Raw genomic sequence first — 27,414 nt, 5'->3', positions numbered from 1 at the left:
TCTGTATCCTGACCCTAGTGTTGACAGCATTACAATTTTGTGCTTTGGAGCAATGCTGCTATGCAGTAGTACAGAGCCCTTTGTCTCAGTGACCACCTCCTCCCCCAACCCTAAAGAGTTGTGCTATCCAACGGAACTTTCTAGGACGATGTAAATGTCCTCTATATGTCACAACATTATGGTCTGCAAGGTAGCCACTAACTACATGTGTCTGTTTAGCACTTGAAATATGGCCTGTGACTGAGAACTGTTGCTCATATTAATTTTAATTAAATATAGATAACTACATGTGGCTAGTGGGTACCATATTATAATGGCACGGCATAGATCCTGGTGGGAGTGATCTGGCAAGCTGGCTGTGCCGGGTAGACTTAATCTGTGTGTGCAAGGTATCAAGAGGAGGGCAAGACATGACACAAGAGAGGAAGATCAAGGAGAACGTCCTTTGTGGTCTCAGATGTATCCACTTGTGCACATTCCTAGGTATATAATATTTAGAAATGCACCAATTTTAAGTTGTTTTCTTTCTTTTTGGTCAATATTGAATATTGTTTTCACTATTTAAATATGTATCATGAAAGACAGTTGACTACAGGAATTAGTATAGGCTTTGAGAGTCCCTTGGACTGCAAGGAGATCAAACCAGTCAACCCTAAAGGAAATCAGTCCTGAATATTCATTGAAAGGACTGATGCTGAAGCTGAAACTCCAATACTTTGGCTACCTGCTGAGAAGAAATGACTCTTTGGAAAAGACCCTGAGGCTGGGCAAGACTGAAGGCAGGAGGAGAAGGGGACAACAGAGGATGAGATGGTTGGATGGCATCACCGACTCGATGGACATAGTTTGAGCAAGCTCTGGCAGTTGGTGATGGACAGGGAAGCCTAGCATGCTGCAGTCCATGGGGTCACAAAGAGTTGGACACGACTGAGCGACTAAACTGAACTTGGAGAATCCAGACTTAAGTTGTAGTCTTGTCTCTATACCACATCAGCTATGTCACTGTAAGGATCGGGATGGGGAATACATGTAACTCCATGGCTGATTCATGTCAATGTATGACAAAACCCACTACATAATTGTAAAGTAATTAGCCTCCAACTAATAAAAATAAATGAAAAAAAATTATCAGTTTTTCAGTATTAAGGGAAAGTAAGAAAGATTTTGACATAGTGTAGTGAACACCATTCTTATACTTTTAAAAAATGAAAATTCTCAAACACTTCATTCAAAATTTTAGTACTTACGAAATCTTTATTTGCTGTTGTTTCCTGAGATTATGCTGCGTTTCTCAGTCTTACACTTTAAAAGCCTAGAAAATATCTAGTAAAATGTCTGACAGATAAAAATATTTCTTTGGTTTCCAGATTGGCTGAGTTTTCTAGCTTCCATTCAAGAAACAATCAAGGTTTTTCTATTTCTTCTGTATATGTTTATTTTGGTTTTTGTAAGCTCCACTGTTGCCATCAGGACTCCCTCATGATCTATTAAACTGTAAGACTTTGTTTCATTTGCACAGAAACAACAGAAATAGTGACAGGAACAAGTTAGTAAGTATAAATAATATATATTCTGTTATCTTTAACTGGAGGACTTATGTAGTTACAACAGGCCAAATCTGTAGATATGTGTGTGTGTATGTGTGTGTTTTGTTTGACAGACCAGGAAAAACCTTAGACAAATACTATGATTTTTCTTTCTTCTGTGAATGTATATTCCTCTTATATTATGCTAATCAGAGAAAAACTTGAGTAAAGGAATGAAATTAAAAAGAACAGTAATGTTCACATCATGAACAAAGTGTGGAAAATCCCAGAACAAAAGATTATCAGTATGAGGGAGGAGGGAAGCGAGATCCAGAAGGTAGAAGGAGAGTGACCCATGGCACCTACTATTTTAACATTGCTTTTTTGACATCATGATTACTTTTCTACAGTACTTCAGGCTGCTTGACCTTTAGCTGAGAAATGTAGAAGTGTGGGGCTTCTTTAGTCCCCATAGGTGTGATTAGCAAATTATAAAGAAAGCAGGGCTAACCCCCTGCCCCCTGGCTTCCTCATATGAAGGTACACCTTCCTCAGAAGTATTACGGCTTGAATGTTGGAGGTGGCAAAGATGAGCTGACTCTGCATTGCGCTGTCCTGTCAGTGGAGTCTCACCCTCACTTCAGCCCCATATGTTTATTTACATACGTTTTATTGTTAAAATTTTTACTGTTGATTTTAACATTATTGTTTTAAAATTTTTAACATTGTTATTTTAAAATTTGTATTGGTGCTTCCCTGGTAGCTCAGCTGATAAAAGAATCTGCCTGCAGTGCAGGAGACCCCAGTTTCATTGCTGGATCAGGAAGATCCCTTGGAGAAGGGATAGGCTACCCACTCCAGTATTCTTGGGCTTCTGTGGTGGCTCAGTCAGTAAAGAATCCGCCTGCAATGTGTCAGACCTGGGTTCAATCCCTGGATTGGGAAGATCCCCTGGAGAAGGGAACAGCTACCCACTCCAGTATTTTTGCCTACAGAATCCCCATAGACAGAGGAGCCTGGCACGCTGCATTCCATGGGGTCACAAAGAGTCGGACGTGACTGAGCGACTAAGCACATTGTTAAAATTGGAAGCCTGATCCTGGGGTGAAAGCACAAATCATTCAGAGTAAAAACAACTGTTTGTAGCTCCCTGTGTAACTGATAGTTAAGTTACCATTGAGTTTATTTTCTTGAGAAGCACATGATTTCTAAACACCCTGTGTGTGCATGCTCAGTCACTCATTCGTGTCCAACTCTGTGACCCTGTGGACTGTACCCTGCCAGACTCCTCTGTTCATGGGATTTTCCGGGCAAGAATATTGGAGTGGGTTGCCATTTCCTCCCCCAGGAGCTCTTCCCAACCCAGGGGTCCAAACCACCTTTCCTGCCTCTCCTGCGTTGACAGGCGAGTTCTTTACCACTGAGCCACCTGGAAAGCCCAAAGACCCTGTAGGGCCTGTATAATTATAGAAATGCTATTGTAACTTTGAGACTGTGTGATAAGAGATTTACTCATGTGCCTCTTGCTTTAGAGAAAATGAGAAGAATCTGTTTTCTGGGATTGTCATTCAGGAGTCTCTGCTTGTTCCAACACTGATTGAAGTGTTGCCCCCCTCATCTCTGAGTCTTTTGGGTGGGAATGCCATGAACCTCAAAGAGACTTGGTGCCATCAGGAGTGCTGAAGTCGGGGCTTGGAATGGCCTTTCTAATCGGAGGGGTCAGGTGCCCCCTCTGGGTGATTGGGATCCTGGGGCTAGCTGGGTTTCATTCACACAGTCCCCCTGGGGGCCTGTGCGACACGGACACTCCCAGTGCATCTCTAGGACAGGATGTGGTTTGCAGCATTTCCCAGATATATTTGCCCAGCGATCTCCTCCTCCCTTCCATCACATACTTTTTTTTCTCAATGTTTATTTCATAAGGTGAAATACAGGTAAAGCATGGGCTTGGAAGTCAAAGAGCTTTAGATTTGAATTCTTACTTTACCATTCTGCTTTTTTATCTCAAGTCAGAAACTTTGACTCTCAGTTTCTTCAGAGGTGAAATAACTGTTAGGAGAATTAAATGCAATTAGGCAAGAAAAGAAACACTTTAAACAATGCCTGGTACACAAAAGACACTCATTAAGTGGCAGCTGTTAACAGCTGCTGCTGTAGCAGGTTGCGTGCAGGGCTGTATCCCCCAACCACAACTTTTCCCTGAGCTTCACACTTGGGCTTTCAGCTGTCTGTTTTTTGTTCACCTGCATATCCAAGAGACCTCAAATTCAGCATGCCTATCTGAAATTTTGGCCACCTGATGCAAAGAACTGACTCATTTGAAAAAACCCTGATGCTAGGAAAGATTGAAGGCAGGAGGAGAAGGGAACAACAGAGGATGAGATGATTGGATGGCATCCAACTCAATGGACAAGAGTTTGAGTAAACTCCGGGAGTTGGTGATGGACAGGAAGGCCTGGTGTGCTGCAGTTCATGGGGTTGCAAAGAGTCAGATGCGACTGAACTGAACTGATCTGAAATTTATATCTTCCTCCTTGTACCTTCTCTGGTCGACACTACCACATTTGGTTAACTGCTCCATCTGGTCAGCTTTGTCATCTAAATATGCCTCACATCCTTTCACCTTTCTTCAGCCCCAGAACAGCATTGTAGCTTGCCAGGGCTGCTCTTCTCTGTCTTTAGAGGGTTTCATATTGCACAGGCCTGCCTTCCACACAGAAGCTGAAGTGATCATCTTAAAAACTTATGAGGTCAACATTGCTTCTCATAGTTTCACTTTCAGAGCTCCTGTAAGGCCCATAATGGGGTTTTCCAAACTTGTTAATCCTGACAACCAACAGAGACCTTTTTAGAAATAGAAGTTTTGGTCTCCTTCCAAAAGTCCTCCCCTCTAGAGATTCTGATCCAGATCTGGGATGGGGCACAGGAATCTGCCCTTTTGTTTATTTATTTAAAAAAATTTTTTTTTTTCTGTCCTTTTATTAAGCTGGGAGGTACACCTTGTGATAGCCAAGGGGGACAATACTCACATGTAATCCACACCGTGGGTTTGACCTCTCTGCATTGCCCAACACGCCCCAGCTCTCCAGTGCCCTCTTCCACATCCCCACCATCAAGCTGCCTTGGCGCACTCTTCTCCTGGAATCCTCTTCTCTTCCTCTCTAACTTTCCCTTACCAAATGCTCAGAATCTAGCTGTGTTGCCAGAATGTGTCCCAGTATCTCATTCAGGCAGCCTGTCTGTAGTCCATTGGAGCTTGTCAGCCCATTTCTGTGCAGTTAATTATAGAATTCTCACATTGTGTTGTCATTTTTGTTCTGTGTCTCTTTCTCCCAGTAGACTCAGAGCCTTGAGGACAGGGACCATTTTATTTCTCCATTACCATCTTCTTGCTTAGATTCTGGAACATGGTAGGGGTTCATGAATGCTTGTTGAAAGAATAAAAAGGAGAGAGGGAGGCTGGAAAGAACTCTTGAATTGTACTAGGAAGCATAAAGGTGTTCTTTGGAGCCCTGATGTGTCTCAGGGACAGGTGGCGGTTAGGAGGGAGGCCTAAGTAGGGAGGATTCCTGCTCCTGTCCCTTTTCTTTGCCTCTGATTCAGCCAAAGTAGATATACTATTAAATTTTTCATGTGTTGGTGAATAGTGTAAGGTCTTGTTGAAAAGAAGGGAAAAGTTGGTACTAAAAATAAATTTGAAAGCCGCAGCACTGATTTACCTTAATGAAATCCCTTTATGCATCTCTATTCTCTGTGATTTTAGAATGAAGTGGGAAAACTTGAAGAACTTGAGAAATAAAGCCAAGAATCTAAATTGAAAACTGCGACTGTGAGGCAAGATTAGAGATTTCCTAATCTGTTGGGTTGTGCCATGTAGTATGGCCTTGGGGCCACTTGCTGCTTTCAAGCACCTGGGGAGTTATCATGAGAGAGATGCTAAGTGGTTGGCATCCATTTCCACAGAGGCCAATGTGAAGAAGTGTGAAGATTACATTGAAAGAGCTGTGAGAATTCCTCTGAATTTATTTGAGGTGTGTGCTTGTATTTCCAAAGCAGAGTCTTCGGGAAATAGCCTCCCTAAGGAGTAAGACTTTGTCCCTGCCTCAGCACCTGGCACGGACTCCCGCCTCATTGTTGGTCATCAGACATTCGCTGTGGGGATGCACGAATCACCATCAATGGAAAAGAGTGTGAAATGCACCACCGCCCAGGAATTAGGACTCTCATAAAAGCAAATGATCTTAAAATTAAGACTCTATTAGACTTGCCACAGATTCAAATTATGGATTTCATTTGTAAGAACTTGCTCAATAATACGAAATTAATGTAGCTTAATATACTGTTCATGCATAGCTCATCATAAAGACAAGTAAATGTAGAACAATTCTCTCATAACATTGCTTATTAAAGAATCAGAATTTAACCATCTCTCTCTTTTTTTCTTTTGAAAGAATTAAGAGTTTTTTTTACCCAGAGAAAACGGACCTGTCGCTCTCATATAGAGGTGTGGATGTTTGTAAAGTCTCCTAAATAAATTTTACTCTTTTGGCCACAGTTCCTTTCCCACCTTTAGGATATATGAGGAGTTGTGCCTCTCATTGGCAAGTAGATTCACTCAGCGTTTATCAAATTGTATCCGTACAGATTCCATGGTCTTATGCAGAGGCAGGTTGTGGGGTCAAAGGTCACCTGTCCCATTGATACTTCAACACATAATAGCATTTCAAGACTCTGAGAAGTCCTGGGGGACAGAAACCTAACTGTGTTTAATGCCATATGTCCCAGCAATATTGACCATTTCTTTTGCAGAAGAGCTGTTGCCAAATTAGGAAACATTGGATAGATATTTGCCTTCAGAGAGTTTGAATGTTAACAGAAAGCACCATTTATCTATCATACCCATTGGTGAAGTCAGCAAAACAGGAAATAATTTGATTTATACCTAGGGCTCTTTGAAATGAAATAAAAAATAGTAATTTTGACTGTCACAAATTGTGAAGATACATTATTTTCTCATGGTTAAATAATAACCCAATGTATGGATATACCTACCATGTTTTATTCAGCCATTCATTTGTTGGTAGATATTTTGGTTGTTTTCATCTTTTGGCTATTATGAAAAATGCTGCTATGAATGTTCATGTAGTTTTTTGTGTGGCCATATATTTTCATTTCTCTTGTAAATATATACTGAGAAGTGGAATTGGTAGATCCTATGTTAAACTATATTTAACCTTTTGAGAAACCACCAGACTGTTTTCCAGAGTGGCTATATCATTTTACATTCCCACTAGCATTATATGATGGTTCCAGTTTCTCCATCTTCTTGCCAACACTTGGTATTACCTGTCTGATTAAAGTCATTCTAGTAGAAGTGAAATAATGCCCTCATTGTGGTTTTAGTTTGCATTTCCCTAATGGCTAATAATGTTGGACACCTTTTCATATCCTTATTGGCTCTTTGTTCATCTTCTAAACAGAAATGTCTATTTATTTTATTATTGAGTTGCAAGAGTTCTTTATAAATTCTGTCTACAAGTCCCTTATCAGATATATTATTTGAAAATCTTTGCTTTCATTCAGTGAATTATCTTTCCCTTTCTTGATGGTATCCTTTTTAAAAAAACTTTAAGTTATTTATTTATTTAGTTTTGGCTGCACTGGGTTTTTGCTGTTGGTAACGCGGGCTTTCTCTAGTTGCAGTGAGTGTGGGCTACTCTCTACTTGTGGTCCATGGGTTTCTCATTGCAGTGGCTTTTGTTGTGGTTCCCAGGCTCTAGAGCACAGACTCAGTAGTTATGACCTGCGAGCTTAGTTACTCCGCAGCATGTGGAGTCTTTCTGGACCAGGGATCCATGTCCCCTGCTTCTCTTGAGCTTATTTGCCATCCCTGTATATTCTTTGATGAAAGGTATGTTCAGATTTTTTGTCCATCTTTGAGATGTTACTTATTGAGTTCTGAGATTACTTTATATGTTCTCAATAGAGTCCTTTCTTAGAATAGTTTGTAAATATTTTTGCCCAGTCTATAGCTTGTCTTTTCATGTTCTTAGCAATGTCTTTCAAAGAGAAGATGGCTTTAACTTTGGTTAAGTCCAATTTATTATTTTGTTTTGATTCATAATATTTGCTTAATAATCTAAGATCACAAAGATCTTTCTACTGTGTGCTCAATATAGAAAAACAAATGTGAACAAGATACACAAAGGTACTTGTCTCATTTTTCTTGTGTGTATTCTTACAGTTTTTAGCTCTTAATACTAAGGTCTATGATAAATTCAAGTTAATTTCTTGTAGGCAGGGATCATGGTTCAGTTTTTTTATATGGATTGTTCAGCACCATTTGTTGAAACTGCTGTTCTCCCTCACTGAATTTTGAGACTGAAAATTAATTGAATATATATGTGAGTTACCACATTTTTAAACAAAGGTCTCCCTCACCTCAACATTTAATTGAAAGCTTATCACTTCCACATCTTCATCTCTTCCAAGAGTGGTCTAGACTCACTGTTTCTGCTTCTTTCTTTCTTACTCTCACACTGATCCTCTTTATCATTCCACAAAAAGGTTTCTTGCCAGAATCACTAGTGATCTCCGTTATGACAGCCAGTGGATACTGTTTTTTTGTTGTCTGATGTGATTCTCAGCGTTCTTGGGCCTCAGTGATGCCCCCCTCCTCTTTCAGACACTTTTTTCCCTAACTAATGTAGCATCCCACCACTCTTCTTATTTTTCTTTTTGATCCCACATGTCTTCTCTGCAAGTTCTTCTTCTACCTATTTTTTTTATGTCAGTGTCTCTCAGGATTGTCCAGAGCCCCTTTTTCCTCTCATTCTGTGCATGCAACCTACTATTCCCATCTAATTCCCTGGCTTAAGAATCTCAAATTTACATCTGGCCCAGATCTTTTCTGAACTTCCATGTCTGCCCATTTAGCTGCCTACCAGGACCATGAGCTCTAGGAAGAAAAGTGCCCTGTATACATTGTGTTCATATTTGTATTCCTGTGTTTAGCACAGAGAACTTAATGACTATTCATTGGCTAAATGAGCAAATGAATAAATGAACAAATTAAGCCACCTGTGCATTTGATATAGCATATCTTTTAATTCTAGTCCAATACTTAAGTATTGGCCCTTTTACTGATACCTGATACATTCAATGAATACATGATGCTGGGCACAGGAGAAGCAAATTACTTTCAGAAGCACATACTTTGTGTTTGCCATGACTTGGTTTTCCTGCCACAATTGGTAGAGAACCTTGGGATGCTGAGATAGGAATGAGACCCTAGCACGGGCAGGAAAGAGGTAAGAGAGCGGGGAGGCATTTCTCCAGATGTTGCGAACACTGTTTCTAACATTTTTCAGTTCAATAATTTCCTTCAAGAATTAACCTATATTGTTTGAGAAATAAAATATATTAATGGCCCTATTGAATTCTGAGTACATCTTTATAATTACCATACATTATTTCTTTTTTACTTTTCACCCAAGCTTTTCTAAGTCCCTGTAACATTTTTTCTTGGCTCTAAAATGATTCTCAAAAAGTTACATAGTAAGATGTAAACTGGATAATGTAGACTCTTTCAGACCTAGTGTTATGAATATTTTTGTGATGATCTGAGTGTTCACATCAAAAAATGTGTTTGCTTCTTATGAGCTTATTATTATGCCAGAGCTTTGAGGGTATTTGGGAAGAATACAAGACACAGTCCTCATTACTGCCCTTGGGGAACACACACCGTTAGGGAGATAAAAGCCATAACTGACAAGTAGTCAGCAGCATCTCTGATGCAGTTTGTTGTGTTTATTGCATGTTTCTTGGCAAGAAAGATGGTCTCCTGCCACTAGACATGTACTTTTGGCTTTGCTTATCTCTAATGGGCTGTCCTGAAAGTGTCTAGGGTCTCTTTATGAATGCCCTTTTTATTTGTTCTGGAGCATGCAGTCCCTTACATTTCTCTGTCTCTCTCTCTCCTACATTTCAGTGAGCGGTTTCTGGTGAGACTGAACAAGAATGGTGGGCCAAGGAACCCAGAGAAGATAGAACGAATGTGTGCCCTTTTTACAGTATGTGCAAATTCTCTTTCCCTCCTCTGCTGTTGATTCTAACTAGGGTCCTGCTATGTGGATATTGTTGCCCTGGAAACAAGCACTAATTCTTACTTCCCCACACACTGGTGAGAATAGCATTTGATTTATGTGTCTATCAGGTTTTAATGAAATATTTAAGAAAACTGAAGTAAGCTGCAGTTTTTAATTGAATTTATTTTAAAAAATACAATAAGTACCTTTTACTTATGTACATTTTAGATACAATTTAATATAATAGACACTTAAAACTTGAAAACAGTCTTTCTTTCTATTCTTCTTCAAGGCCACTGGGGATTTCTCTGATGTGTAAGTATAGTTTCTCTCAAGGCATCCACCAAACTTACAGCTTTGCAGTTTTTTTTTTATGAGTTTATAAAAAGAGAGACAGACTAAATAGCCCTCCTCTTTCATACACCAAACAAAGTCTTTTCATGCCATGATCCATACTTTAGTTTTTTCTAAATAACCATGCTGTTATTCGTGCTCTCTGAGATCATGGATCCATCAGCCCAGAGAAGGCTTGGTAACCTGCTTATTGAAAAGCATTAAGCCTCACAATACCATATTGACTTTTGTATTCTTCAAGTTGATTCTGATTTACTAATTTTTTTGCCCAGTTATGAAACTTAACTGCCCAGTCTTATTTATCTCAGTTAATTTATTTGCTTAAGAAGAAAAGACTGTCACAATTTTCAGCTGCTTTTGACTGCCAAAGATTATTTGGTCTGTTTCAGTGATACTGAGATACATCGAAACTCGCTGAGTGCAGGGAGGTTTGATGGTGTCACGGTGCCGCTGCCCTCGTGTGTGGTGCATGGTTGATGGGTGGGTAACAGTCAGATGTCTCAAACCTTAGCAGTGTACCTCAAACACAAGTGGGATTTATCTAGGACTCTGATATGTGACTTTCTCTGAGAGATAAAATCGGATTTGTTTATCTGAATTTTTTGTTCATTTACTACAACATTACTGCAGAATCAAAAGCCACTCTACAGGGATAACTTGTATTGCAAGTACTCCAGATGTACAGAAGGATTTATAAATCTAGCTAAGCTAAAATGAAGTTTTGTACATTCTTGAGCTCAGCATTCAAAGCTTAGGAGATAGTACAGGAAGAGAAAGCAAGAAAAGCAGACCCATGAAGATGGCTAAGGGAACTGAGATCTTTTAGCCTGGAAAGATCAGTGCTGTGTCTTCGGTAGGAGAAGAACAAGGGAAAGAGTCCCAATTGCAGGTAATGGGATGTAGGGTAGAATATTGGCGGAGAGAGTGTGAAGTGAGAGCACCTGGACACGGAGCTGGTTCTCTGAGGCCGCCTGTCTGAAACAGGATTAGGATGAGATGAGACCACATCTGTCTAGAATGTCTCAGTAACCTTGGGAGTCTTTTTAAGATCCTGATTCTCCAATATTGTTTGGTTAAAGCAGCAAAAGAAATTGGCGATTCCTTGTTCTTTGGCATTGTGGGAACAGAGGTGTGTGTGTGTGCATGCGTGCTGTCCTTGAATATGATGAGTGTAGTCCTTGTCTCTTGAAAAATGAACTTAATTATGAAGATATTTGAATGTAATTACAGTAAATCAAAATTTTCATTTAGCAGCATTTTAATTATCTGTATGGGCCCAGAGGCCTAAGCTGTAGCTCCAGCTTTATAAATCAGAGATGCACGTAACACATAGGATGTGCTCTTACTCTGCCACAATGGGAACGCGCAAGATTGCTAAAAATATCTACTTTTATACTTCCCTTTGCAGTACAGCCCTGGATTTTTTTTTTTTTTTAAGATACAAAAAAATAAAAAAAATGATTTGAGGAATTTTTTTCAAAGCACAGAAGAGTTTTGAGCAAGATTGTCCCAACCAGGGTTTTCATGTTTTACTTTAAGCTTATATGAAATAATAATAATTTTGACGGAAACTACTTTCTGATTATCCAAGGCTTGAGTTCCTCCTGTGTGCCAAAGGAGTTTTCCAGATTGGCATATGTGTTAACAGAGTTTCAGAGGAAACGCAAGAAAATGCAGCTACATCTGTGGTCCATACCGACCTGTTCACTTACTTTAACATTAGGAAAAGGGAATCGTGCAAATGGAGCACTTTTGCAGGATTACTCAAGGTTACCTCAGAGCCGTATTACAGACAGTCATGTTTATCCATATAGTCTTGCTCTTGGTAAATCCTGTATTTTTCTGACCACATTAGATTTTAGAGCTTCCTGTGCAGGGAGAATTATATCCAAGAAGGAAGCGTTTCATGCATTTATGATTGTCTAATACAGTGAAGACTTTGATGACTTATCATGATTAACAGTGGCTGTGTGGTATGAGCACAAGAAAGCATGTCTGTGTATTTATTCCACAACCCCATGGACTGTAGTCTGCTAGGCTCCTCTGTCCGTGGGATTCTCCAGGCAAGAATACTGGAGTGGGTTGCCGTTTCCTCCTCCAGGGGATCTTCCCACCCAGGGATGGAACCTGCATCTCTTACGTCTCCTGCATTGGCAAACGGGTTCTTTACCACTAACGCCACCTGGGAAGCCCAGATACCCAGTGCCTCACACACAGTGCCTGGCAAATACTAACCATTTGTAACATAAATAAATTAATAATGCTTGTTTTCTATTATATTTTGAGTGACCAACTCAGAGAGTGAACTTGTATTGTTTTCCCTGCATTAGTTGGCATTACATTTTTTCCATTTATTTATGCTCTTTCACATTTCAAAATAGAATTTTAGGTAGTGATTTCTTGTAATTAAGAATGGACTTAATTATTAGCATAGTAACATCATTTATTAAAATATTACCTCCTTTTATGCCGCATAAGAAAGAATGAATTGGCTGTGTTTTATATTTGTAAATCCCATTGTCTCTTCAGAAAAAGGGCAGTCCGGGCATAGGAAAGTGAATTGACTTTTCCATGTTTCAAATGGAACCTTAGTAACTGAGCCAAGATGCTGATCCCTGAGTCACTGTTGTTTCTACCCATCAGGTGGTTGGGAACCAGCTATTTAGTTATGTAGGATCGGAGGGTATGATCCAGTGAGTATATCTGAATTCAAACCCTGCTCACCAGATGAATGGTGGATGAGTCACCTCTCTTCCTATCTTGGTTTTACAGATCTTGTGACATGGATAGCCACACTTGGTACTTAGTATCAAGAGAGTGTATGTTTAGCATCAGAGAGTATATGTTTAATAACTTTATGATAACGTGTTTAACCTTGCTCTTATGTTTAATATGGTAGCTGTTAATGTTGAATTTTGACAGTGAAATTACATGGAACTCAGCAAATAATTATACCTAAAATATTTTCTGATACTGATTATTATCATTTTATTTTTATTGACCTCAAATAAATACCACAGAGAGTTCTGAGTACCATGTACAAAATGGTCAGAAAGAACCCCTACCCAGCCACTCAGAAAATACCATAAATTATGTTTTAGGCTTTTTTCTTTTCTTCACCTGAACAGAATCAAGAGAGAGTTCCCATGCTCTTGGGTACAACCCGTCTGGTTAGTGTTTGATCATCTTTGGTAACTGGCTTGAATTCTTAAAGTATATTGAGATTTATAATTAGACCAGTTATTTGATAGTTTGGATTAATAAAATCCAGGCTGTGTAGAAGGTCAGTTTACTTTGAAATGTGATCTTTTAGTAATAGGTATGTTTCAATTCCCATAAAATGGTAATTGATTTTTTAATTTCATTATTTGTTATTTAGTAGCCATCTTAATATTCGTCATTTAGTAGCCATCTTAATATTTGTCAAAATATGTAGTACTGTTTTGAAGATATCACTTTTAATTAAAGGAGTTATTAAGATGGAGTCTGAAACATCATTTTTCAACATCAAAAGATAACTTGCATGCAAAAATATATCTTTGTGATTCCAGAGATACCAATTTATGTTGAATTATTTTGTAACTCATTTCATTGTAAGTGTATTTCATTATTCCATCAAGAATTTGGCAGATTATGACCATCTAAAATCTAAAAGTTTCAGTTTCACCATTACATGTTACTTTCTAAGGCCTCCTTTTCTTTTGTATGTTCAGGACCACTCTACAGGGCAGAGCTGGGATTATGCTGAGGCAAGCAAAGCACAGGATCCTGAAAAGGAGACCACCTTAAATTTTGTCACTTAGATGCCTTGCTTGCCTCAGCATAGACCTAACTCGGCCACAGGGTATAAACATACAACAAACATGGCAGTTCTGGATTCAGAGCTCATTCACAGTCATGACTGCTGCTTGATTGTTTGTTTTACTGCTTTCCTGAAAAGAGACAAGCATCTGGGACTAATCAAAGGATGAAGGATGGGAAGGAAGTGCAACTAAGGGAACTTTTCGTGGAAGCAAAAGGGAAATCATGGGAAACTGTCCCATTGAAATAGAGGTTACTCCTTCAGTCATCATTAATAACAATGGCTGGGAGTGAGCAGTGAGTTAATAACCTGGTGAAAGTCATGAACAATGTATATTAAATGAAGTTTTATTACTTCAAGTATAATGTGTTAAAGTGTAAAAATACTCTATTTCAAAATGTGTTCTCAACATAAATAATGCATAAAATTATTTTTATTAATGTAACTCCAGTTTTAAAAGTGTCTAATTAAAAGAAGTCCTTAAAATTTTCCAGATAAAATTCCTTTCACTTTATACTTCAGCGTAAATTGTATATATCTAAACTTAGAAATGGGAGATCTAATTATTGAGGTTTCACTAAAACCAAATCAATCTCTTTTCAAGGGAACATATCTAGTGTGTGGACAACAGAATGAATGTACAATTAATAGAGAGTAAACTTTCAGAATTTGTCGTTAATGAGCCTTTTGGTGTTTCCCTTTTTTTTCTACACTGGGAATTTCTTTTGTTACAAACTATTCATACATGATTTTAGAATAACCATGGATAAGCCAATGTCATGAAGATTTCTAATGTGAGAACTTTTTAGAGATAGGTGGTCTAAATAAGAGCTGAAAACATACTGTCAATATAATAAACTTCCAAAGACATTTAAGATGTCCAAATTTTCACTATAGGAATCTTATAAACACTTAGCTTAAACACCCTTCCCCCACCTATAACATAGGCTAAAAGCAGCAAAAGCAATCATTATGAGGTTCAAAGTTTAATTTTAATTATTTTCTGTGTATTCATTGCCTTACTTTACTTACTTTTTCTCTTTTCTTAGGATCTGAGCAGCAAGGATATGAAGAGAGATTTATATATAGTTGCCCATGTGATACGAATAGGTACGGTCTGCTTTATCCAGTCACTGACTTGAGAACAGCCCAACTTGGGATAAGTATCTACTGTTTGACCTCTGTCTTCTCCTGAGCGCTTACCTTTAAATTCAGATCTCAGGATTAACTCCAGCTTGTATTGTAGCTGCACCTTAAGTTTAGCTGCTAGTAATGGCTGAACTTGATAGAAATGAAACCATTTTCAGCTCCCTGTTTGTTCTTGGACCCATACTTTTTATTTGAAGTGGTCTTTTTTTTTAAACATTTGCTCCATCTAATGTTCTGCTTCTGATCAGCCCTCTCCCTCAGGGATCTTATAATGGGTTGCCAGTTTAACAGGTAGTGAATAGCCTGTGCTGTGTTTTGTATCCGAAAGTATGTGCCTATGCTATTTTTTCACAAAATTAGAGTTACCATCATTACTACATGAGACGGATGGTATCTCCCTTCTACCCGATCCAAGATTTTTGCTACCTGTGGTTTGTTTGCCCAGTCTTATTTCAAGTTTATGACATAATCTGGGGCCAGTGCCTGACCAACTCTTCCTTCATGGGTTTGAGTTCTGGCATGTCTTGTCCAGCCAACAAAAGTACAGCTCTTTTGCTGTACTTCTGCTTTTTGTTTTGCTGTATTTTGCCTTTTGTTTTGCTGTGTGTAATAAAGCATCTGTTGAGGTTCTAGTTGTGCATTTGCAAGTCCTCTTGCCACTGTAAGCACAGCCTTGGTAGGCAGGACAAGCAAGCTCCCATCTGCTCTCTGAGACAGCTCTTGCTCCTGCAGTGGTTCAGGAGCAGCTTTAGATGGAAGAACAGTATATTGTCCTCCTTATCTGTGTACACATAGCTTTTACCTGGCAGTTACAATACTAAATTGTGTATCCTTAATATACCCAAGAAGTTTAAATCTGTTAGCACTTTGGTTTTTCTAAGAAATTCATGAGATCACTGTTTCATTCTCATATGATTACTAGATGGACTGTTAGTGTTGAGACAGGTAGTAAGGAATGTGGTGCAGGGGAGAAGCACTGGCCAAGGGCCTGTTTGTCATTCCTCTACATGAATATCGAGCCATCCAAGGATGGCTCCCTTCATCTTTAGTCTTCCAATTTAGAGGATCTCTAAGGTGCCTATAGCTCTGGCATCCTTGGATGACAGTTCAGTGATGCCTTGGAGCTCAGAGTTCCCAGTCTTGACTGGTGTTTTCTGCTGTGCCCCAGGCCGGATGCTCCTGAATGACTCCAAGAAGGGCCCTGCTCACCTGCACTACCGGCGACCATATGGCTGTGCGGTCCTCAGCGTCCTGGATGTCCTGCAGTCACTCACAGAGTTAAAGGAAGAAAAGGATTTTGTTCTTAAGGTTTACACGTGAGTAATGAGCATCAGAAATATTGATGATCTGCAGCATAAGACATCCCAGCGTTGCCCCTGAGAGCAGAAGCTCTCAAGCTTTGCTGGACACAAACTCATCAGGATATGTAGGACAGGGAGTTTTTGGAAAATGCAAAGATTTCCATCTAACGTTTGGGATGGGCGCAGGCAACTGCATTTTTAATAAGCTCCCTGGGTGCTTCTGAAGCAGCTGAACTTGGAACTTTCTATCCTGAAGTAAAAGTCTGATACACTTTTCCTCTTCTCCCTGGGACTAGCCAGCCTTAGTATGTGTTTACAGGAAGCTAATAATCTAATTTCTCCTGTGTTTCGGCTGTTAAAGACTCCTCTGTGTCTAATGCTTGCCCATCAGCTGTTGTAACTGAACTGGCTGCTGATGTAAATTGCTTCAGAGAATGATCACGAGTCAGGTTGCACTGTCCTAGAAGAAAAACCAGTTTCTCTAAGGAGCTGAGGCTTTACTCTTCATTTTTGCCACTACTGATCTGTAAGTCACCAGCCAGGCATGGCATTATTTTCAGTGTTTAGCAGCCAAGGGCTCTGCCTTACAGAAACAGTGCATCTCCTCCTGACTCTTATTAAGCACTATAAAATAAAAACAAAGAAGAGTAGTACAGAATCCAAGCATCTCTGTCTTTGCTTATAGAGACTTAGGCATGAATCATGGGCTTCCCTGGTGGCGCTAGCGGCAAAAAAACCCGCCTGCCAATGCAGGAGACATAAGAGATATGGGTTTGATCCTTGGGTCTACACGATTCCCTGGAGGAGGGCTTGGCAACCCACCCTGGTATTCTTGCCTGGAGAATCCAGTGGACAGAGGAGCCTGGTGGGCTACAGTCCATGGGGTCGCGAAAAGACGGACATGACTGAAGCCACTTAGCACACATGCAGGCATGAATCAGAGTACTGAAAACATGATCAGTGGTGGGTTTAGTGAGTTTCTTTTCCTCCCAAAATGTTAATATTTTTATTAAGTAAATGGAAACATAACCAGAGTAGGGAAAAGCATTTTTTTTAAATTAGTTTTTATTGGAGTATAGTTGCTTTACAATGTTGTGTTAGTTTCTGCTGTGAAGCAGCAAAGTGAATCAGTTCCATTCATTTTTAGATTTCCTTCCCATTTAGGTCACCACAGAGCAATGAGTAGAATTCCCTGTGCTATACAGTAGCTTTCCATTAGTTACCTATTTTTTACACTGTAGTGTGTATATGTCTATCCCAGTCTCCCAATTCATCCCACTCCCCTTCTCCTCTCGATATTCATAAATTTGTTCTCTACATTTGTATCTCTAGATCTGCTTTGCAAATAAGTTCATCTATACCATTTTTCTAGATTCCACACATAATAGATATTATACGATATTTGTTTTTCTTTCCTTGACTTACTTTACTCTGTATGACAGTCTCTAGGTCTGTTTGTATGCATGCTCAGTCACTTCAGTCGTGTCCAATTCTTTGCAACCCTATGGACCATAGCCCACCAGGCTCCTCTGTCCCTGGAATTCTCCAGGCAAGAATACTGGAGTGGGTTGCCATCCCCTGCTCCAGGGGATCTTCCTCACCCAGGGATCAGATTTGCATCTCCTGCATTGCAGGTGGATTCTTTACCCACTGAACCACCTGGGAAGCCCCCTAGGTCTATCTACATCTCTGTAAATGGCACTGTTTCATCCCTTTTATGTCTGAGTAATATTCCATTTTATATATGTGTACCACATCTTCTTTATCCATTCCTCTGTTGATAGACATTTAGATTGCTTCCATGTCACTATTGTAAATAGTGCTGCAGTGAACATTAGACTCCATATATCTTTTTGAATTATGGTTTTCTCTGGGTATTTGCCCAGGAGTGGGATTGCTGGGTCATAGGCAAATCTATTTTTAATTTTTCAAGGAAGCTCCATGCTTTTCTCCATGGTGGTTGTGCCAATTTACATTCCTACCAACAGTGTAAGAGGGTTCCCTTTTCTCTATACTCTCTCCAGCATTTATTGTTTGTAGATTTTTTGATGATTGCCATTCTGACCAGTGTGAGGTGATACCTAATTGTAGTTTTGATTTGCATTTCTCTGATAATTAATGATGTTCAGCATATTTTCACATGTTTGTTGGCTGTATATACCTATTCTTCAGAGAAATGTCTGTTTGGATTTTCCATCCATTTTTTTCATTGGGATGTTTGTTTTTTTAATATTGAGCTGCATGAGCTGTTTGTATATTTTGGAGATTAATCTCTCATTGGTTGCTTCATTTGCAAATATTTTCTCCCATTCTGAGGGTTATCTTTTCATTTTATTTATGGTTTCCTTTGTTGTGCATAAGCTTTTAAGTTTAATTAGGTCCCATTTGTTTATTTTTGTTTTTATTTTCATTACTGTAGGAGGTCTGTCAAAAAAGATCTTGCTGCGATTTTATGTCAAAGTGAGTTTTTAAAGCAGGTGTATTTCTGTGAAAATTTTTTTAAAAAAGCTCCTCTTTTGGTTTTAACCCAATATTTTTTTTCAAATTAAATCTAATATTGTCAATCAACAGTTTAATATATCTTCACCATATTTGTGGGAATTTTTCCGTACTATCTATTGTATCTGAATCAGGCATGAAGTGAACTTAATTCACAATTCCCCTTAATTTGGGCCTCTGTATAATTAACTATTAATTTGAAAATAAAAGCCCAGATACCCTTATTACCTGTTTGCCTTAAGTTGTGTTTTGTTCAGTGTTCTGTACTTGATGGGATGAGGCTCTTCCTCTGAAATAACTTACAAAGGAAATTTTGGTGGGTTTTCTCTTTCGTTCATGCATCTAGTCACAGCCTTTCTTCATTTACAAGATCTCTTCATTGATGGGTAGTGGGACCTGGTTCTTGGTAAAACTTTCTTCCTTTGACAAGGGCTAAACGTTAATCCAAAATCATCATCATTATCATCTTACTCCACCCTGTCCAAGGGCAGGGAGTTTATAGATAGCACTCCAGAGTTGCATCTCTTTGCATGTATCAGCTGTTCCTTGCTTCCGTGCAAATTTTCATTGTTGAAAGGGGCTTGCACAGCACTTCTCTTGAAATCATGCTGTCAAGCTTAATTGGCCTAATTCCTTCAAAAACAAGAGCTTTCAGTACCAACATGTCACTTTTCAAGAAGTGGGATTCTTGTGTAACTTATTCTTAGTTCCTTGCTCTGAGCTGTGCCTATTATATCAGTTCTAAAAAGCCAAAGAAAGATGGTTTTTTTTAACAGGGAAGATAGTTTTTTAATAAATTTTTGAAGGAGTAATAGAGTTAAAATGTAGGATAGTTTTTCCACTTGACAGTGTTAACAGACTTTCAAAGACATGTCCATGTTTGTGAAATAATCGATTTTGTGCACGGTATGGAATTCCTCTAGGATTAGTGTTTTAAATCCACATGAGCACAGTGAATTCAGCCCTCAGGAGAAGTAATATTTTCCAGTAAGTTTTAGAGGACATATTTGGTAGACTGAATTGGAAGCTTTAAGGTTTTACTGATACTGATTGTGCTTTAGCTTTTGCTAGGACTGAAGTTTGCGAGGATTTAAAAAAAAAAAAAAAACCTCTTGTATAGTTTTAATCAGTGAATTGGCAAAATACATCATTAGTTGTTGACATTCTCATCATTTCCTATATTATTCAGAGTCAACCTCAAGCCCTGTACTTCTTTTGCCATGATCACTGCTCTGGCTTTATAGATGTTTAATATCATGTGTGTTAGGAAGGCAACACATCCTTTAAAAAAAATCAGAACAAGAAGCTGAGGTGTAAAAACTAGGTCACTTTTCAATGAACCAGAAACCTTAAAAATCACAAATGAATAATCACTGTGTGAAGTTTATTCTGATACAGACATCATGTTTCCTCCTATCCAGAAGGGCAGGAGTTGCAGGGTTACAAGGGTTGCAGGTTATAAGGGTTGCTGAATCTGGAGCCTGGGACCGGAAAGGAGAGAATGCCAAGGAGCATTGAGATGGGGTGGGGGTTGTCCGTAGAGGACACCTCTGAATATGGGATGACCACTCTCCAACTTCACAATGGAAGAAGTTCAGACATTTTGAGGCCAACTTTAATGAAATAAATAACTACTTCGATAAAATATTAAATTTATCACTTTAGTTATATTTTAAATCATATAAAATGTATATTATGTGCTCAATCACAGATGTAAAATTGAGGAGTATTACTATTACTTATTCCCTGGGGTTCCCAGGTGGTGCTAGTATTAAAGAACCCATCTACCAGTGCAGGAGACCTAAGAGAAGTGAGTTTGATCCCTGAGTCAGGAAGATCCCCTGAAGGCATGGCAACCCACTCCAATATTCTTGCCTGGAGAATCCCATGGACAGAGGAGCCTGGCAGGCTATTGTCCATAGGGTTGTGAAGAATTAGACTGAAGTGACTTAGTACAGCACGCACACTTACTCCCCACTCACATTTTATGAGTTTTTTTTTTTAACTTTCTATTTTATATTGAAGTATAGCTGATTAACAATGTTGTGATAGTTTCAGGTGGACAACAGAGCAGCTCAGCTATATATGCACATGTATCCCTTCTTCCCCAAACTCCCCTCATGTCCTGGCTGCCACGTAACATTGAGCAGAGTTCCCTGTGCTATACAATAGGTCCTTGTTGATTATATATTTAAATATAGCAATGTGTCCATGTCAATACCAAACTCCCTAACTGTCCTTTCCCCCCACTCTTCCCCCAGTAACTGTAAGTTCATTCTCTAAATCTGTGAGTCTGTTTGTATTTCATAAATGAGTTCACTTCTTTTTAGATTCTGCATATAAGCAATATCATAATGATATTTCTTTTTCTCTGACTTATTTCAATTAGTATAATAATCTCTGGGTAGATTTGTATTGCTGCAAATGACATCATTTTATTCTTTTTGATGGCTTAGTAATTGTGTGTGTGTGTACACACCATATATGTACCACATCTTCTTTATCCATTCATCTATTGATGGACATATAGGTTGCTTCCATGTCTTGGCTATTGTTAAGAGTGCTGCTGTGAACATTGGGCTGCATGTATCTTTTCGAGTTAGAGCTCTCCTAAGGCATATGCCCAGGTGTGGGATTGCAGGATCATATGGAAGCTGTATTTTTTGTTTCTTAAGGAACCTCCATACTGTTTTCCATAATGACTGTACCAATGTACACTCTCACCAACAGTGTAGGAAGATTCTCTTTTCTCTTCACCCTCTCCAACATTTATTGTTTGTAGAGTTTTTGATGATGGCAGTTCTGTCTAGTGTGAGGTGATACCTCCCTGTAGTTTTGATTTGCATGTCTTTAATAATTAGTGACATTGAGCATCTTTTCTCATGCCTGTTGGCCATCCGTAAAATTCCTGCACATGTAGTGGTGAAGTGCTACGTCACTGCCTGTGCTGGTTATCTCCTCTGTGGGGAAGGTGTGCCACAGAGGCACACAGACCTCTTTTAGATTACAGTCCCTTGTGTGTTTTATGACTGAGGACAAATCATCAACATCAGTAATCATGCTTTAAATATTAATTTGATTGGATACAACATAATGATGCTTCATCATAATCATAACTCATTTGGTTAATAAATGCTTACATTTATTTTTTTCCTTAGAGAATATCCCAGTGATTGGTTAAAATATGCTGATGAAACCGCATCCACTGAGTTTCAGATGATTTGAGTAGCTCCCTTGGCATTCTAGAAAGGAAAAGTGTTGAAAGGCCAGTTAAGAGGAGACTACAATGGTCTGAAAGAAAGATGATAATGGCTGAACCAGGGCCATGAAGAAGAGAGGTCATTTGTGAAAGATTTTAAGAAAGCTTCATGAGCTATTGGGTTCTACTCAGAAGCAATCTCTCAGAGTAGACAGGTGGATAGGAAACGTCAAGCTGTCTTATGGCCATGCAGGTCCAGAGTTTAGCAAGGTGTCTGGGCTGGAAACACTGTGTTGGGTCTTGGTAGCTTTTGTTGGTGGTCGAAACCATGAAAGCAGGTGAGATAACCCAGAAAGCTTATGTGGTAGGAAGGAAATGGGCTTCAAATGTAGAGCTCTGAAGGTCACTAATAGTTAAGGGGTGTACAAAGGCAGAAGAATATGAGGGGCAAGCCATCAAGTGTCTAGCATCTGAATTGTGTGTATTGACTGGAAAGGTAGATGTCAGTGAAGTAATACACTTTGTCACTGTTGATGTGGTTGGTAAAGCACCAGCTTTGGTATACTGCCAAATAACCGGTGAGTGTTTTATTGAAGAAGCACTGAAATTATACCACCCATTGAGAGAGGAAGTTAATTTACAAGACTCTTTTTGTTCTTTTGGTTTTATTTATAGGAATTCTTTTGTATTTGTGTGTGTAGTTTATGCCTATATATTTGAGATGTATAATGTGTTACTTTGATACATTTATATTTTGTAATATGTTTGCCAGTCAAGCAATATTTATCATGTTGCATTATTATAGTACAATATTATTATCTGTATTCATTATACTGTGCATTAGTCAGGACTTACTTTGAAGTGAGGTGGGGGAGTACACTATTTATGACAAACTGTAGTCGGATTTCTCTTAAAGAAAGGACTACTGATCTTGTAAACCTAGAAAGTGACAGGAGTCTGACTGCGAGACTAGTCTGAGTCCTCACCAGCTGGGCACTTCTATGGTGTGGTGACTGGTTGGAAGAGATGCGATCATGTGCATGTCAGACAGGGAGGGCGAGGTGTGCTGCTGCCAGCACCTCTCACTTCTGACTTCCAACTGAGTTGTTAATCACAAGTGATCATTTTAAAGAACACTGTCTCCCTTCCTCTCCTTGGAAGGAATTCTGTGAGCAGAAGTTATCCTCACAGCTCTGGACTGTGAGAACCTTGTCTCTCACACTTTTTTGCAACATCTCTGAGCAAGTGAGGCTTGTTTATACTGACTGAGAAGTCAGAAGAGCTACTGATTAGAAAAAAATTAGTCTAGTGACCAACCTCCTTTATCTCTGAATGGTCTCTATACAAAGCCTTTTATTTAGAAACCAGTTGTGCTTCATTCACACTGCTGGATGGCACGTGATAGAACTCTTGCTGGAGTTTCCGCTTGGAAGTGGCTGTGCCGGACTACACACTTCTAAGTAACCATGGAAAGATTTTGTGGGTTTTCCTTTGTGCATGAGCTCTGTTTTCTGGAGTCAGTGGTTCTCCCTGTCCAACAGGAGAAAGGAGGGGCTGAGGCTGTGAAGACTCCCAGTGTCTCATGGAATTTTCAAGAGATAGGCCTAATCTCATTTCAGTCATTTCATCAGCATGTCTACTTTCAGATGAGGAATTCCTTCCTAGTCTCTGTTCCTAAGCTGTACCAAATAGTTGTATGACTGCAGCTTTCTTGGAATTGTTCTTTAGAGAGGAAGACTCTAAAAATGTCAGAAATTAGCAGAGGTGCAGGTCTGTTGCTCCATTCTCTCTTTTCTTCCACTCCTGAAATTCCTAGGAAAGAACTTTATTCTTATGTATTTAGGCATCCAAACTTCTCTAAGCCCTCCTTCCCTTTGACTACAGAAGATTTCACAGCAAACCAAGCCCACTACTCTCCCAAACTTTTCTTCTTAGCTTGATCTAGCTAAAATACAACCACAGGCAAATATGCACATTGCCCTGAGGTTAGCAGGACTTTTCTCTGAGGCCATTATAGTGACAGTTGAATGACAGTATAAAGCCAATGCAAAACATGGAAGTTTCTAAACAGCAGTACTTGTTGAGAGGAACTGTTGTTTTCCTCTGTTGGGAACTTTCCTTTAGTGCCTAGTTGCAAGTATGTGTAAAGAACTAAAAAAGAAAAAAATTGTCACACAGGAAAGTACTACTTCAGACAAAAGGATATTTTGCCACTTAGAGATATTTGCAGAGGTTCGTTTTAGAGTTTCTACTCTTTCCCCAAATGTGAATCTTCTGTGTGCCTTCCAAGAAAGCAAGCCTTGTCTAATTTAGTAAAATGTAAGTTCATTTCTTTAGGAAAGTGTTGTTGCACATTGAACATCAGACCAGATGTTTAAAACTCTTGACTGTCATGATGCCTGTCCTTCTGTTACAGATGCAACAATGAGAGTGAGTGGTCCCAGATCCACGAGAATATCATCCGCAAGTCCAGCGCCAAGTACTCTGCCCCCAGTGCCAGTCATGGTAAGGTGCTTCTCTGGCTAGAAGACTTTGTGTTACATTTGCAGTTGCTCATCATACACACCTTAAGTTTATTTGTGCTGATCAGTTGCCAGATATAAAGTTATTTCCTACAGACATTTATTCTCCTTTTCAGGCAGTTTCTATTTCCTTGTGTGATGATTTGAAACCTTCCCTAATTATTAATACTTCTTTTAAAAAAATTTTTACTGGAGTATAGTTGATTTACAGTGTTGTGTTAGTTTTAGGTGTACAGCAAAGTGAATCAGTTGTACATATACATATATGCACTCTTTTCCCCTATAGGTCATTACAGAGTATTGGATAGAGTTCCTTATGCTATATAGAAGGTCCTTATTGGTTTTCTGTTTTATATATAGTGATGTGTATGTCAATCCCAATCTTTCCTTTCTCTCCTAGGATCCATGTTTGTTTTCTACATCTGTGACTCTATTTCTGTTTTGTAAATAAGTTCATTTGTATCATTTTTTTAGTCTCTACTTATATGTAGTATTATATAATATTTGTCTTTCTCTGACTTATTTCACTTGGTATGGTAAACTCTAGGTTTATTCATGTTGCTGTAAGTGGCATAGTTTTATTCTTCTTTTGACTGAGTAATATTCCATTATACATATGTACCAAACTTTTCTATCCATTCCTCTGTCAATGGACATTGAAATTGCTTACATGTCTTGGCTGTTGTAAACAGTGCTGTAGTGAACATTTGGGAGCATGTATCCTTTCAGATTATGTTTTTCTCCGGATATATGCCCAGGAGTGGGATTGCTGGACCATATGATAGTCCTATTTTTTAGTTTTTTAAGGAACCTCCATATTGTTCTCCACAATGGCTGTATCAATTTACATTCCCATCAATAGTACAGGAGGGTTTTATTTTTTCCACACCCTCCCCAGTGTTTGTAGACTTTTTGATGATGGCCATTCTGACTGGTGTGAGTGATAAATACCTTGTTGTAGTTTTGATTTGCATTTCTCTGATAATTAGTGATGTTGAGCATCTTTTCATGTGCTTTTTGGCCATTACTTCTGACCAAAATGCATTTTCTGCTCTTTCTGTGGTGAATTCCTTGTGCTTTGGTAGGTAACTTGAGTTCCAGTTCGAATCCAGAGCGAACAAAATTGTTGCAGGGTTTGTCACATTGTGAAGTCTGTGTTTTCCTGAACAAAGACTACATACCCAGCCCCCGCCCCCAACAAAAGACACATATTAATATCACTTTTTCTAGTCCTTTTCAGTGTTAGCATCACTGAGAAAGCCTGACACTAATGAGAATCAATGTCTGCCATTATCAGTCATTTGGAAACTGAAATAGAAAATCTTTATTTCAAAGCAGCTTTCATCTTAGCTCAACTTCTTTTTTTTCCTGCTTTTATTTTAAAACTATGTTTAATAGTCTACAAGCAATAAATGCTGGAGAGGGTGTGGAGAAAAGGGAACCCTCTTACACTGTTGGTGGGAATGCAAACTAGTACAGCCACTATGGAGAACAGTGTGGAGATTCCTTAAAAAACTGGAAATAGAACTGCCATATGACCCAGCAATCCCACTCCTGGGCGTACACACCGAGGAAACCAGATCTGAAAGAGACACGTGCACCCCAGTGTTCATCGCAGCACTGTTTATAATAGCCAGGACATGGAAGCAACCTAGATGCCCATCAGCAGACGAATGGATAAGAAAGCTGTGGTACATATACACAATGGAATATTACTCAGCCATTAAAAAGAATACATTTGAATCAGTTCTAATGAGGTGGATGAAACTGGAGCCCATTATACAGAGTGAAGTAAGCCAGAAAGATAAACACCAATACAGTATACTAACGCATATATGTGGAATTTAGAAAGATGGTAACGATAACCCTATATGCAAGACAGAAAAAGAGACACAGATGTATAGAACAGACTTTTGGACTCTATGGGAGAAGGCGAGGGTGGGATGATCTGAGAGAATAGCATTGAAACATGTATATTATCAAGTGTGAAACAGATCGCCAGTCCAGGTTGGATGCATGAGACAAGTGTTCAGGGCTGGTGCAATGGGATGACCCAGAAGGATGGGATGGGGAGGGAGGTGGGAGGGGGGTTCAGGATGGGGAACACATGTAAATCCATGGCTGATTCATGCCAGTGTATGGCAAAAACCACCACAATACTGTAAAGTAATTAGCCTCAGACTAATAAAAATAAAGGGGGAAAAAAAGTATAAAAAAATAAAATCAAACTATGTTTAATATGTATCTAAATCTTGGTGTAAATGTACATGTTAGCATTAACTCTTAACTGAATATGAAATGTTTGATTAAATTAGAAGCACTGTTTAAAAATCTGTAAGACCTCCTGAATAGATGTTTTTCCAAAGAAGACATACAGATGGCCAACAGACACATGAAAAGATGCTCAATATCATTAATCATAAGAGAAATGCAGATTAAAATCACAATGATATATCACCTCAAACCTGTCAAAATGGCTGTCATCAGAAAGGACACAGATTAAAAAAAAAAAAAAAAAGGACACAGATAACAAATGTTAGCAAGGCTGTGGAGAAAATGGAACCCTCACATCCTGTTGGTGTGAATGTAAATTGGTGTAGCCACTGTGGAAAACAGTATGGAGGATTCTCAAAAAACTGAAAACAGAACCACCACATGACCCCACAGTTTCACTGCTGTGTGTATATCTGAAAAAAATTTAAATGCTATTTTGAAAAGATGCTTGCACCCCAGTGTTCATAGAAGCATTATTTATAATTACCGAAGTATGAAAGCAACCTGTGTCCATCACCAGATGAATGGATAAAGAAGATGTAGTGTATATGTACAATAGAATAGTACTCAACCTTAAAAAAGAATGAAATTTTGCCATTTGCAGCTACATAGATGGGGTTGAAGGGTATTATGCTAAGTGACATAAGTTAGAGAAAGACAAAATACTTATGATATCACTTATATGTGGAATCTAAAATGTA

At 38.9% G+C, this 27,414-nt stretch overlaps 1 protein-coding gene across 1 annotated transcript in view; it reads left to right on the top strand.

Annotated features, from left to right (window-relative positions):
- Positions 1 to 27,414, top strand: part of DOCK3 (dedicator of cytokinesis 3) — a 246,611-nt gene that overhangs the window by 119,485 nt on the left and 99,712 nt on the right. The window contains exons 9-12 of the mRNA XM_061127771.1: positions 9,517 to 9,598; positions 14,819 to 14,879; positions 16,087 to 16,234; positions 24,334 to 24,422. Of these exons, the coding sequence (XP_060983754.1) occupies positions 9,517 to 9,598; positions 14,819 to 14,879; positions 16,087 to 16,234; positions 24,334 to 24,422 (380 nt within the window). The remainder of the gene's footprint in view (positions 1 to 9,516; positions 9,599 to 14,818; positions 14,880 to 16,086; positions 16,235 to 24,333; positions 24,423 to 27,414) is intronic.

The sequence above is a fragment of the Dama dama genome, chromosome 24 (genome assembly GCF_033118175.1).
Source record: "Dama dama isolate Ldn47 chromosome 24, ASM3311817v1, whole genome shotgun sequence".
Lineage (NCBI taxonomy): Eukaryota > Metazoa > Chordata > Mammalia > Artiodactyla > Cervidae > Dama > Dama dama.
This window is presented reverse-complemented; position numbering and strand designations above follow the sequence as displayed.